The sequence below is a fragment of the Rhincodon typus genome, chromosome 19, assembly GCF_021869965.1.
Source record: "Rhincodon typus isolate 14 chromosome 19, sRhiTyp1.1, whole genome shotgun sequence".
NCBI lineage: Eukaryota > Metazoa > Chordata > Chondrichthyes > Orectolobiformes > Rhincodontidae > Rhincodon > Rhincodon typus.
The window spans coordinates 1143364-1158327 of record NC_063350.1 but is presented as its reverse complement, the minus strand read 5'-3'; the positions used below and the strand labels follow the sequence as shown (position 1 = coordinate 1158327).

At 44.7% G+C, this 14964-nt stretch overlaps 1 protein-coding gene across 1 annotated transcript in view; it reads left to right on the top strand.

Annotated features, from left to right (window-relative positions):
* LOC109936719 (protein MTSS 2-like) overlaps positions 1–14964 on the top strand; it is a 35248-nt gene that overhangs the window by 3903 nt on the left and 16381 nt on the right. Inside the window, exons 2-4 of the mRNA XM_048608498.1 lie at positions 194–301; positions 6675–6775; positions 7374–7500. Of these exons, the coding sequence (XP_048464455.1) occupies positions 194–301; positions 6675–6775; positions 7374–7500 (336 nt within the window). The remainder of the gene's footprint in view (positions 1–193; positions 302–6674; positions 6776–7373; positions 7501–14964) is intronic.

The window sequence follows — 14964 nt, the reverse complement described above, 5'->3', positions numbered from 1 at the left end:
AGCTCTACATCTTGTTATACCACTTTTCACACTTCTTTTAACAGATTATAGGGTGAGGCGAGCCTCTCTGGGTGTTTCAGTTTTAGTTATCATAGTGGGGTTGACCTCTACTTCATAACATTTTCTATGTTTGTACGAAATATCCAGTGCGCTGTTTTTCTTTTAAAATATTCATTTCTCTTCCCCTACACAGGGTGAGGAAATTGGAATGTTGGGAGAGGTTACACACTTGCAGACTATTCTAGAAGACTTGACAAACCTGACAGCTGACCCCCAGACACTGCCTCCTGCCAGTGAACAGGTGAGTGCCTCTTGGCTCCTCTGAAAAGGGGGGAACTCGAACTCCTGTCAGCATCATTTTCTCTCTCTCCACATTGGTCAGGACCAGTCCAGATGGCCAATGACCACACTGGGCCTTACTCTTTGACCGTAAGAGGTATCACACTCAAAATCCTACCCGCTCCCCCCCCCCACAAACACTGCCCAGCCTAACACCCTTCATACAGCGACTCAGCACAGCCCTGCTCAATTTTACACCCTTTATACAGTGTACAAACTGAAAGAACTGCAGATGCTATAAATCAGAGACAAAAATAGGAATTGCTCGAAAAGCTTGGCAGGTCTGGCAGCATCTGTGGAAAGAAATCAGAGTTGATGTAACTGAGCAGTTCTGAGGAAGGGTCACTTGATCCGAAACGTTGCCTCTGTCCACAGATACTGCCAGCCCTGCTGAGCTTTTCCAGCAATTTCCATTTTTGACCCTTTGTACAGTCACTCAGCACATGCTGGGTTGCAGACGATCACTTGCTCTGTTACAATAGCTGAATAAACTCAGAGTCCCACAGTTCCAAGAGTGACGTTTCTCTGCTGAGACATGCAGGGTTTATGATTGAATGATTTTATTGTTAGGTGGATTTGTTACATGCATTTGTAACAAATACAGTGAAAAGTGTGGTTTAATGTCACTGCGCTCCAGTGCCATCTTAAACAACCAGAAACAAGCCAAACATAAGAGTATAAAGACAGAAAAATAAAGAAATAAAGTTAAAGGTTCAACGTTACAATCCACTTTAAGTTGTTAGCCATGGGCCTGCATTCAGGCTCATCCACCTCGACACTGAGACCAACATCAGCACAAAGCAGATTCAGAGATAGTGGGAACTGCCGATGCTGGAGAATCTGAGATAACAAGGTGTAGAGCTGGATGAACACAGCAGGCCAAGCAGCATCAGAGGAGCAGGAAAGCTGACGTTTCGGGTCTAGATCCTTCTTCAGAAAATTTCTTCAGACCTTTCTGAAGAAGGGTCTAGACCCGAAACGTCAGCTTTCCTGCTCCTCTGATGCTGCTTGGCCTGCTGTGTTCATCAAGCTGTACACCTTGTTATATCAGCACAAAGCAGTTGGCTAGCCTGAAGTCCCTGCACCAACGGTGCACAGGCTAAGCTACATTGTTTTTGAGAATGGCATTGATACTCTATCTAGGAGTAGCCGATAGGTGCAAGAGGCAGCCAAGTTTCTGCATTTCTGAATTACATATTAAAACAATGGGCTTCTCAGCATGGTTATAGCACAGCTATATAACTCCTTCAACATGGTGACACATCCCAGTGTGTTTCACTGGATTAATTAGCAAGCAAGATTTGTTCCCAAATCAGATAAGGAAGTATTAGGACCGGGTGGGAAAGGTTTTAAGGAGCATCATAAAGCACAAGAGTGAAGGCCCAACGAGGTACTGTCTCTACCCCTGGACCCGGGAGGCCTGGGTTCAAGTCCCACCTGCTTCAGTGATGTGTAATGACATCTCTGAACAGGGTAATTAGAAAAATAGGTTACGTGAAAAGAGAGGAGGAGAATGGGGGGTGGGGGTGGGGGTGGGGGCGGGTGCGCCGGGGTTGGAATTTCACTGTTGGGAAAGAAGCAACTAAAGGCCCAACCACCAATCGTTAAATTTGGTGTTTGCTTAAGTGGACCTGGAATTGGAAAATCTCTGAGATTTCAAAGGGCTGTGGCCTGGAGGATGTTACAAATATGGGTGGGCGAGACCATACAAAGATTTGAAAATGAGAAGAGAATTTAAAGTCCAGGATGTTATTTGTATTTGTTTACTTGCTTGTGGATACAATCATGCAATTGTAATCTGTTGCTGGATGAATAATTCAGGGAATATGGTCACAGAGCTGTTTGATTATGATTAAAAATCCAACTGGTTCAGTAATGACCTTGAGGGAAGGAATCGTGTTGTCCTGTCTTTACTCAGACTTGGCCTGTGTGTGACTCCAGACCTACACCATTAGATCAGAGTATAAAGCAGCTTTTATCCAGGTCACTTATAAAGTGGAAGGGCTAGTTTGAAAAACATTGGGCAAATCACTCATCAGACTTGAATTCAAAGTTGCAATACTTGTGTTGGAGCGTTCTAATGTTCAGCTAATCTATTAGAACATAGAACACAGAACATTACAGCGCAGTACAGGCCCTTCGGCCCTCGATGTTGCGCCAACCTGTGAAACCAATCTAAAGCCCATCTAACCTACACTATTCCATTATCATCCATATGTTTATCCAATGACATTTTAAATGTCCTTAAAGTTGGCGATCTACTACTGTTGCAGGCAGGGCATTCCATGCCCTTACTACTCTCTGAGTAAAGAACCTATCTCTGACATCTGTCCTATATCTATCACCCCTCAATTTAAAGCTATGTCCCCTCGTGCTAGCCATCACCATCCGAGGAAAAAAGCTCTCGCTGTCCACCCTATCTAATCCTCTGATCATCTTGTATGTCTCTATTAAGTCACCTCTTAACTTTCTTTTCTCTAACGAAAACAGCCTCAGGTCCCTCAGCCTTTCCTCATAAGACCTTCCCTCCATACCAGGCAACATCCTAGTAAGTCTCCTCTGCACCCTTTCCAATGCTTCCACATCCTTCCTATAATGCGGCGACCAGAACTGTACGCAATAGTCCAAGTGCAGCCGCACCAGAGTTTTGTACAGCTGCAACATGACCTCATGGCTCCGAAACTCAATCCCTCTACCAATAAAACCTAACACACCATACGCCTTCTTAACAACGCTATCAACCTGGGTGGCAACTTTCAGTGATCTATGCACATGGACACCGAGATCTCTCTGCTCATCCACACTACCAAGAATCTTACCGTTAGCCCAGTACTCTGTATTCCTGTTACTCCTTCCAAAGTGAATCACCTCACACTTTTCCGCATTAAACTCCATTTGCCACCTCTCAGCCCAGCTCTGCAGCTTATCTATGTCCCTCTAAAACCTGCAACATCCTTCCGCACTATCCACAACTCACCGACTTTAGTGTCATCTGCAAATTTACTAACCCATCCTTCTACGCCCTCATCCAGGTCATTTATAAAAATGACAAACAGCAGTGGCCCCAAAACAGATCCTTGCGGTACACCACTAGTAACTGAACTCTAGGATGAACATTAGCCAATTTCTGACCTAAACCGCTAAGTCACCCTCAATCCCATGCCTCTGTATTTTCTGCAATAGCCTACCGTGGGGAAGCTTATCAAACGCTTTACTGAAATCCATATACACCACATCAACCGCTTTACCCTCATCCACCTGTTTGGTCACCTTCTCGAAGAACTCAATAAGGTTTGTGAGGCACGACCTACCTTTCACAAAACTGTGTTGACTATCCCTAATCAAATTGTTCCTTTCTAGATGATTATAAATCCTATCACTTATAATCCTTTCCAACACTTTACCCACAACCGAAGTAAGGCTCACTGGTCTATAATTACCAGGGTTGTCTCTACTCCCCTTCTTGAACAAGGGGACAACATTTGCTATCCTCCAGTCTTCTGGCACTATTCCTGAAGACAATGACGACATAAAGATCAAAGCCAAAGGCTCTGCAATCTCCTCCCTAGCTTCCCAGAGAATCCTTGGATAAATCCCATCCGGCCCACGGGACTGATGTATTTTCACACCTTCCAGAATTGCTAACACCTCCTTATGAACCTCAATCCCGTCTCGTCTAATAGCCTGTATCTCAGTATTCTCCTCGACAACATTGTCTTTTTCCTGTGTGAATACTGACGAAAAATATTCATTTAGCGCCTCTCCTTTCTCTTCGGACTCCATGCACATCTTCCCACTACTGTCCTTGACTGGGCCTAATCTTACTGTAGTCATTCTTTTATTCCTGACATACCTATAGAAAGCTTTAGGGTTTTCCTTGATCCTACCTGCTAAAGACTTCTCATGTCCCCTCCTGGCTCTTCTTAGCTCTCTCTTTCGGTCCTTCCTGGCTAACTTGTAACTCTCAAGCGCCCTAACTGAGCCTTCACACCTCATCTCTACATAAGCCTCCTTCTTCCTCCTTGACAAGAGATTCAACTTCTTTAGTAAACCACGGTTCCCTCGCTCGACCACTTTCTCCCTGCCTGACAGGTACATACTTCTCAAGGACACGCAGTAGCTGTTCCTTGAACAAGCTCCACATTTCAATTGTGCCCAGCCCCTGCAGTTTCCTTCTCCATCCAATGCATCCTAAATCTTGCCTAATTGCCTCATAATTGCCTTTCCCCCAGCTATAACTCTTGCCCTGCGGTATATACCTATGCCTTTCCATCGCTAAAGTAAACGTAACCGAATTGTGGTCACTATCACCAAAGTGCTCACCTACCTCCAAATCTAACACTTGGCCTGGTTCATTATCCAGTACCAATTCTAATGTGGCCTCGCCTCTTGTTGGCCTATCTACATACTGTGTCAGGAAACCCTCCTGCACACATTGGACAAGAACTGACCCATCTAAAGTACCCGAACTATAGCGTTTCCAGTCAATATTTGGAAAGTTAAAGTCTCCCATAACAACTACCTTGTTACTTTCACTCCTATCCAGAATCATCTTTACAATCCTTTCCGCTACATCTCTGGAACTTTTCGGAGGCCTATAGAAAACTCCCAACAGGGTGACCTCTCCTTTCCTGTTTCTAACCTCAGCCCATACTACCTCAGTAGACAAGTCCTCATCAAACATCCTTTCTGCCACCGTAATACTGTCCTTGACTAACAATGCCACACCTCCCCCTCTTTTACCACCTTCCCTGATCTTACTGAAACATCTAAACCCCAGAACCTGCAACAACCACTCCTGTCCCTGCTCTGTCCATGTCTCCGAAATGGCCACAACATCGAAGTCCCAGGTACCAACCCATGCTGCAAGTTCACCCACCTTATTCCGGATGCTCCTGGCGTTGAAGTAGACACACTTCAAACCACCTTCCTGCCTGCCGGTACACTCCTGCGACCATGAAACCTTATTCATGACCTGACTACTCTCAACCTCCTGTACGCTGGAGCTACAATTCAGGTTCCCATCCCCCTGCTGAATTAGTTTAAACCCACCCGAACAGCATTAGCAAATTTCGCCCCCAGGATATTGGTACCCCTCTGGTTCAGGTGTAGACCATCCCGTTTGTCGAGGTCCCACCTACCCCAGAATGAGCCCCAATTATCCAGGTACCTGAATCCCTCCCTCCTGCACCATCCCTGTAGCCACGTGTTCAACTGCTCTCTCTCCCTATTCCTCGCCTCGCTAGCACGTGGCACGGGTAACAAATCAGAGATAACAACTCTTGTTTGTTCTAGCTCTAAGCTTCCGCCCTAGCTCCTTGAATTTTTGCCTTACATCCCCATCCCTTTTCCTGCCTATGTCGTTGGTGCCTATGTGGACCACGACTTGGGGCTGCTCCCCCTCCCCCTTAAGGATCTCGAAAACACGATCCGAGACATCACAGACCCTGGCACCTGGGAGGCAACACACCAACCGCGAGTCTGTCTCGTTCCCACAGAATCTCCTATCTGTCCCCCTAACTATGGAGTCCCCAATGACTAATGCTCTCTTCCTCTCCCCCCTTCCCTTCTGAGCAACAGGGACAGACTCTGTGCCAGAGACCTGTACCCCATGGCTTACCCCTGGTAAATCGTCCCCCCACAACAGTATCCAAAGCGGTATACTTGTTTTTGAGGGGAACGGCCACAGGGGATCCCTGCACTGTCTGCCTGTTCCCTTTCCGTCCCCTGACTGTAACCCATCTACCTTTTTCTTGTACCTGAGGTGTGACTACCTCCCTGTGACTCCTCTCAATTACCCCTGGAGTTGGGTGCACTTCCCGCAGATGAAGTCAGTGGGGACACTCGTGGTGACCCTTACCTCCCACATTCTACAGGAGGAGCATGAAACTGCCCTAACATCCATTCCCACTGTTCTGAATTCCCAAACAGACTATTGAAAAAAAAAGAAAAACTAGTAACCTTACCAAATCGGTGCTCGGAACCTTTTTTTTGGTTAGAGGGGGAGGATGGGTGGGAGACACTACCTCGGTAGTGTTTCAGGTAAAGCAACCACCCAAATATATTACCTCACTTACTCAGCCGTCCCGTGTCCGCTCCTGCTCAGCCCCCTGGTCCTCGCTCTCACTGCTGCTGCAAAAATGGAGTCGCGTGAGGTAAGACTTTTATAATCGAAAAGCTTACCTTCCCAGGGTGCCCTCGCACTTCCTCCCGGACTCCCGCCGTTGAAACAACTGCCCTTCCTATTATTACAAACAGTGGCAGGTTAATTGTTTCCCACTGCTCCTCTGACCAGCCACATTTCTGACTCTGGTTGTCTTTTTTTTTATCAACAGGTGATCTTGGATTTGAAGGTGGCAGATGATTATGACTACACATACCACACACCGCCCTCATCACCCAGCAGCTCTCACTCTCGGAGGGGCACTGTAAGCAGGTGGGTGGTTAGCTGGTTTGCCAGGCACTCATTGGTTTCTCTGTGTTATTGTTTTAGCCAGCAATGACTGTAGTCTCACCCCTTCCTACATGTTCTTCCTCATTTTGCACCCAGACTGTTTTCAGAAGGAAAGTCATTCTCGCCAAATTCACTTAAAGGGATTCCTCTAGATTTTTTAAAAGTTAAGCTTGACTTCAACTAAAAACACTGATTTGGCCTTTCCTGGTGATACCTTATAGGTCCCACCTGAAGCTTAGTAAATTGCTGACACACTGCACAGTGGACTGGTCCTTGAACTAAAGTATCTTTCATAAAAATAACTCTGGTCTGTATATTATGAAAATGATAACGTGCAGGAAATATTGACAGGCTGGGCTGTTTTCTCTAAAAAGAAGATCTGGTTTAAAATTGTGAATTGTTTCGATAGAGTGTTTATGATCAAATTGTTTCTATTTTCAGTCAAGGACAGAACCTGAGGCAGTAAATATAAGGTCCATAAATAAGTCCAAAAAGGAACTCTGAGAAACCTCCATCTTCAACAATCAAGCAAGTGCTATAAAAGGAAACTAACCGAGATTTTCTCTTCCCATTCCCTCAGCGTATACCATTACCCACAAACTACAGGGAAACATCCCAGTATTCCTAACTTCGAATCTGCCTCTCCATCAATGGAAACACTTCATATACAACCTCCATCTGTCTCAACAGCTGATGGCACCAGCCAGGTAAGAATGGAATCTGACTGCAAGCCAGCCTTGCTGTCATAGTGTACTGAGTCATGATGTCTGTCCTGTGCTATATTGTTGCATGGACAAGGTCTCTGTTCCATTGGAGGGTCAGTTCTGCATGAAAATCCAAACTGAGGCACTAAGACATTGAAGGTCTGATTGTTGCAGGAGAAATGGGGAAGGAGTCTGGGCCTGTTGGTTCTGGAGTTTAGAACCATGAGAGGTAATCTGATTTAAACAAGCCCAATTCTTATAGTGCTCAGCAGGATAGAAACAGAAAGAATGTTTCTGCTGGCTTGGGGTGGTGGTGGGGGTGTTCTAGAACAAGGGGACACAGTCTTACTGACACCTGGGGTTCTCCACTTCCTCAAACCTGAAAAACATCCATTTATCTTTACTCCCTGTTTCTTATCATTCAGCTGATTTCACACCCAACAATATGTTGCAGCTGCCCCTTTTATTCCGTGAGCTATAGCTTTGCTAAAATGTTTGTTGGGAGGCACTGTAGCAGAGATCTTTGGTAAGTCCACCACATTAGCTGCCTTGCTCTCAGCAACATTCTCTGTTACCTCTTCAAAAAATTTTTAAGAAATTCAAATTCAGTTAAACACAATTTTCTCTTGATAAATCTGTACTGTCTTTCCTTAATAACCCACATTTGTAGATATTAAAGACATGAAGGGATAATGGAAAAATACTGTTGGGGTAGATGATGCAGTCTCTAATTGAATACTGGAGCAGGCTAGGGGGGACAGAATAGCCCAATCCTGATCCAATTTCCTAAGTTCCTTAAGTTTGGCTGAGTTTCCCAACTTGGCCCATGGTCTACAGTGGAATTGTAGAGATTATCCATTGGGAAAGAGATGGAGCACCTCCCCTGTTTTGCTGGATTATGTAGCATGTCCGTAATTCAGGGAGATATCGATCCAGTTGTTATGTTGTGGTGACTTTTTTGTTTGTCCTCAATGCTGTTCCGCTCTGGCTGAATGCACTGTCTCTCAGTGGGGTGCTACCTAAATGCACTATCCTAGTACAAAACTTTACTGTCTGGGGATATTGTGAGGGATTCAGAATGGTTCTGGGAATGAGGAGAAATCACTGATATGGGTTTCATTTCATTGGAATAAAGATCACCAGCAAATCTGGTGAAGATGTTCCCAATGATGAGGGGTTTTAATAGAAAACATCACCAAAAACTGTTTCCACTGATAACCAGAGTGCATCAATTTGAATGACAGCAAATGAACAGAAGGAAGGGTGAGGATGATGTAATACTGTTCAGTTGCTGGAGCGCAGGACATCTGTTCAGAAACTGGGGGAAACAAATAAAAGTACATAGGACCATACAAACAAAGGCCAACAGTAAGCCATTTGTCCCTCCGAGCCTGCTCCACCATTCAGCAGGGTAATGGCTGATCTGATTGCAGCCTCAAATCTGTGCTCCCAGCCATTCCTCATGACCTTTCCCCATCTTGTACAACAAGAATCTATCTACCTCTACTTTAAAAATATTCAAGAACTCTGTTCCTGCCACCTTTTCAGGAAGAGTGTTCCAAACACACACTGTCCTCTAAGAGAAAAAAATCATCTCATCTGTTTTAAATTGGCAAACCCTGATTTTTAAACAATGACCCCTTGGTTCTAGATTCTCCCATAAGAGGAAACATCCTTTCCACATCCACCCTGTCAAGACCCCTCAGGATCTTAGATATTTCAATTACCTCTTACTCTTGTCAGCTACAGTGGATACTGGTCTAGCTTCTCCAAAATTTCCTCATAAGACAGCCCATTTGTTCCAGGTATCAGTCTGGTAAACATTCTGTGAAGTGCCTCCAATGCATTTACATCCTTCCATAAGTAAGGTGATCGATACTGTACACCATACGCCAGATGCAAACTTACCAGGGCCTGTACAACTGAAGCGTAACCTCCCTGTTTTTGTTTTCTACTTCCGTTGCAATAAATGGTGACATTCTGTTAGCTCTCCTATTTATTTGATGTACCTGCATATTAACATTTTGTGATTCATGTATCTACACCTAGATCTGTTTACATTTCAAAACTCTGCAATCTCTCACCTTTTAGGTGATATACCTTTTTGTTCTTCCTGCCAAAATGGACAATGTCACGTTTTTCAATATTATACTTCATTTGCCAGATCTTTGCCCATTCTCTTAACCAGTCTATATCACTCTGTAGTGTCTCTATGTTCTCTTGACAACTTACTGTTCGACCTGTCTTTGTGCCACCAGTAAATTTGGCAACCAACCCTTCGGCTCATTTATCTAGATTGTAAACACTTGTGCCTCCAGACCGATCCCTGTAGCAGACCACAATAATACATCTTACCAACCTGAAAAAGACCCATTTATGCCTACTCTTTGTTTCCTGTAAGCTGCTAATATGCTACTGTCTACACCATAAGCTGTTATTTTCCACAATAACCTTTGATGTGACACCTTAACAAATTCCTTCTGGAAAACTAAGTGTAGTACATCCACCAGTTCCTCAAGAAATTCTGATATATTGATTAAACATGACAGCCCTTTCACAAAGCCATGTTCACTCAACACTTTCCCTATAACAGATATTAAGCCAACTGGCCTGTAATTTCCTACTTTGCATCCCTTTTTAAATAAAGGAGTTGCGCTTGCTGTCTTCCAGTCTAATGGGAAAATTGATAAATATTTGGAACAGCAAACTGTAAAACATTTTGGAGCAATTGTTCGGGGACTGAGTGAAGAAATAATTCAAGGAACTGGCAAAGGTGCGATAAACTGCACGGCTGACCAACATTCAAGAGTCATACAGTGCGGAAACAGACCCTTCGGTCCATCTTGCCGATTCCAGCCAGGTTTCCCAAACTGAATTAATCTCATTTGCTGCATTTATCCCATATCCCTCTAAACCTTTCCTATTCATGCACCTGTCCAAATATCATAGAGTCAAAATGTCATAAGAGTTGTACAGCACGGACACAGACCCTTCAGTCCAATGCATCCGCGCCAACCAGATATCCTAAACTGATCCTGTCCCTTTTGCCAGAGCTTGGCTCTTTTTCCTCTACACCCTTCCTATTCATGTACCCATCCAAATGCCTTTTAAATGTTGTACTTGTACCAGCTTCCACCACTTCCTCTGGCAGCTTATTCCATACATGTACCACCCCCTGTATGAAAAGGTTGCCCCTCAGTTCCCTTTTATATCTTTGCCCTCTCACCTGAAACCTGTGCCCTCTAGTTTTAGACTCTCCTATCCTTGGTTATTCACCCTATCCATGCCCCTCATGATTTTATAAATCTCTGTAAGGTCACCCCTCAGCCTCTTATGCTCTAGGGAAAATAGCCCCAGCCTATTCAGCCTCTCCCTACAGTTCAAACCCTCCAAACCCAGCAACATCCATGTAAGTCTTTTCTGAACCCTATCAAGTTTAACAATATCTCTCCTATAGCAGGGAGACCAGAGTTGAATGCAGTATTCTAAAAGTGGCCTAACCAATGTCCTGTACAGCCACAACGTGACCTCCCAACTCCTATACTTAATGCACTGACCATGAAGGTAAGCCTGCCAAATGCCTTCTTCAGCACTCTGTCTACCTGCGACTTCACTTTCAAGGACTGTGCGCCTGCCCCCCAGGTCTCTCTGTTCCGAACACTCCCCAAGGCCCTGCCATTAAGTATATAATTCCTGCCCTGATTTGCCTGACTAAAATGTAACACCTCAGTTATCTAAATTAAACTCCATCTGCCACTCGTTGGCCCAATGGCCCATCTGATCAAGGTCCCATTGTTCTCTGAGATAACCTTCGCTGTCCGCAACACCAATTTTGGTGTCATCTGAAAACTTACTAACCATGCCTCCTATATTCTCATCGAAATCATTTATATAAATGACAAAAAACAGTGGATCCAGCAGTAATGCTTTGCAGCACACCACTGGTTGCAGGCCTCCAGTCTGAACAACCACCCTTCACCACCGCCCTCCGTCTCCTACCATCGAGCTAATTTTCTGTCCAGTCGGCTTGCTCTCCCTGGATCCCATGTGATCTAACCTTACTAACCGGTATACCATGCAGAACCTTTTTGAAGGCCTTGCTAGAGTCCATGTAGGCAAGGTGTACCACTCTACCTTCATCTATCTTCTTGGTCATCTCTTCAAAAAACTCAGTTTGTGAGACACGATTTCCCATGCACAAAGCCAAACTGACTATCCCTAATCAGTCCTTGCCTTTCCAAATGCATGTAGATCCTATCTCTCAGAATCCCCTCCAACAGCTTAACCACCATTGACATCAGGCTCATCGGTCTGTAGTTCCCTGGTATTTCCTTGTAGATTTTCTTAAATAATGGCACATTAGCCACTATCCAGTCTTCCAGCACCTCACCCATTGCTGTTGATGAGACAAATATCTCTGCTAGGGACCCTGCAGTTTCTTCTCTAGCTTCCCACAATGTCCTGGGACACGCCTGATCAGGTCTCGGGGATTTATCTACCCTTGTGCATTTTAAGACCTCCAGCACCACCCCTTCTGTAAGGGGGACTCTCTTTAAGACTCCACAGTAAATACTGAGGTGAAATATTCATTTAGTATCTCACCCATCTCCTGTGGTTCCGCACATCGACAGCCTCGTTGATCTTTAAGGGGCCTATTCTCTCCCTAATTACTCTTTTGCCCTTAGTTTACTTGTGGAACATCTTTGGAATCTCCTTAACCTTAACTTCCAAAGCTATCTCATGTCCCTTTTTTTCCCTCCTGATTTCCCTCTAAAGTGTACTCCTACACCCCCATACTCCTACAGTGATTCACTCGATCCCAGCTGTCTATACCTGACATATACTTCTTTTTTCTTGACCAGAGCCTCAGTATCTCTAGTCATTAGTGGCCATTACAGAAACTTGGGTAACTCAGGGACAGGAATGGTTGTTGGAAGTTCCGGGATTTAGATGCTTTAAAAGAAATAGGGAGGGTGGTAAAAGAGGCGGCGGAATGGCATTGCTAGTCAGGGCTAGTATAGCAGCTACTGAAAGGCAGTTCGAGAACGATATGTTTACAGAGTCAGTTTGGGTTGAGGAACAAGAAAGGAGCAGTCACTTTGTTGGGGGTTTTTTACAGACCCCTAATAGTTGCGGAGAAGCGGATTGGGAGGCAGGTGCTGGAAAAGTGCAGAAGTCACAGAGTTGTAGTCATGGATGACTTCAACTTTCCAAATATTGATTGGAAACATTTCAGTTGTAATAGTTGAGATGGAGCGGATTTTGTCCAGTGCATTCAGGAAGGATTCCTGACACAGTGTGTAGATAGACCAACATGAGGAGAGTCCACTTTGGATTTGGTGCTTAGCAATGAACCGGGGCAAGTGTTAGACCTGATGGTGGGAGAGCATTTTGGCAGTAACGATCATAACTCTTGTTACTTTTACAATAGTCATGGTAAAGGATAGGTACATACAGCAGGGTAAGGTTTGTAATTGGGGGAAGGGTAATTACAATTCTGTTAGGCTAGAACTGGGTAACATAAAATGGGAACAGATGCTGTCAGGGAAGAGCACTGTAGACATGTGGAGATTGTTTAAGGAATGCGTACTGTGTGTGCTCGATATGTTTGTCCCTAGCAGGCAGGGAAGATGCAGTCGAGTGAGGGAGCCTTGGTTCTCGAGAGAGGTCGAACGACTGGTTAAGAGGAAGAAGGATGCTTATGTAAGGTTTAGGAAACAAGGATCGGAAAAGGCTCTAGAGGGATACAAGTTAGCCAGGAAGGAGCTGAAGAAAGGGCTTAGCAGAGCTATAAGGGGTATGAGAAAACCTTGGCAGATAGGATCAAGGAAAACTCCAAGGCTTTTTACACGTACATGAGGAATAAGAGAATGACCAGATTACGGGTAGGGCCGATCAAGGATTGTAAAGGAATTTGTGCACGGAGCCTAAAGAGATAGGAGAGGTCCTTAATGAATACTTTTCTTCAGTATTCACAACTGAGAGGAATCTAGTTGTAGAGAAGGACAGTATGAAACAGGCTGGTAGGCGAGAGGAGGTCGATGTTAGTAAGGAAGATGTACTAGGAATTTTGAGGAAATTGAAGATAGATAAGTCCACCGGGCCTGATGGGATTTATCCAAGGATTCTATGGGAAGTGAGGGAAGAGATCACAGGGCCTTTGGCGATGATCTTTTTGTCCTCACTGTCCACGGGTATAGTGCCGGAAGATTGGAGAGAGGCAAATGTCATTCCCTTGTTCAAAAAAGGGAATAGGGATAACCCCGGAAATTACAGGCCAGTTAGTCTTGTGTCAGTGGTGGGCAAATTATTGGAAAGGGCTCTAAGAGATAGGATTTATGATCACTTGGAAAGGCACAGTTTGATTCGTGATGGTCAGCATGGATTTGTGAGGGGTAGATCATGCCTCACAAACCTTATTGAATTCTTTGAAGATGTGACCAAACACATGGATGAAGGTAGAGCAGTGGATGTGGTATACGTGGTTTTAAGTAAGGCGTTTGACAAGGTTCCCCATGGTAGGCTCATGCAGAAGGTAAGGAGGCTTGAGATAGGGGGAAATGTGGCAGATTGGATTAAGAATTGGCTGACCCTTAGAAGACAAAGGGTGGTAGTGGACAGAAAATATTCAAGATGGTGCTCAGTTACAAGTGGTGTACCACAAGGATCTGTTCTGGGTCCTCTTCTATTGGTGATTTTTGTAAATGATTTGGATGAAGGAGTGGAAGGGTGGATTAGTAAGTTTGCGGACGATATGAAGGTGGGTCACATTGTGACAGTGCGGAGAGCTGTTCTAGGTTACAAAGGGACATTGATAGGATGCAGAGCTGGGCTGAGAAGTGGCAGATGGAGTTTAACCCTGAAAAGTGTGAGGTGATTCATTTTGGAAGGACAAACTTGAAAGCAGAATACAGGGTTAACGGAAAGATTCTTGGCAGTGTGGAGGAGCAGAGGGATCTGGGGGTTCATGTCCACAGTTCCCTGAAAGCTGCCACCCAGGTAGATAGAGTTGTTAAGAAGGCGTATGGTGTATTAGCTTTCATTAATAGAGAGATTGAGTTCAAGAGCCATGAAGTTATGCTCCAGCTATACAAAAGTCTGGTTTGGCCTCATCTGGAGTATTGTGTCCAGTTCTGGTCGCCTCATTACAGGAAAGATGTGGAAGCATTGGAAAAGGTGCAGAGGAGATTTACCAGGATGTTGCCTGGAATGGAGGGAAGGTCTTACGAGGACAGGTTGAGAGAGCTAGGGCTTTTCTTTTTAGAATGACGAAGGATGAGAGGTGACTTGATAGAGGTGTACAAAATGATCAGAGGTATAGACAGCGTAGACAGCCAGAGATTTTTTCCTCGGGTGGAGGTAGCTATTACGAGGGGGCATAGTTTTAAAGTGAGTGAAGGTAGATATAGGGGAGAAGTCAGAGGTAGGTTCTTTTACTCCGAGGTAGGTTCTTTTACTCCGAGGTAG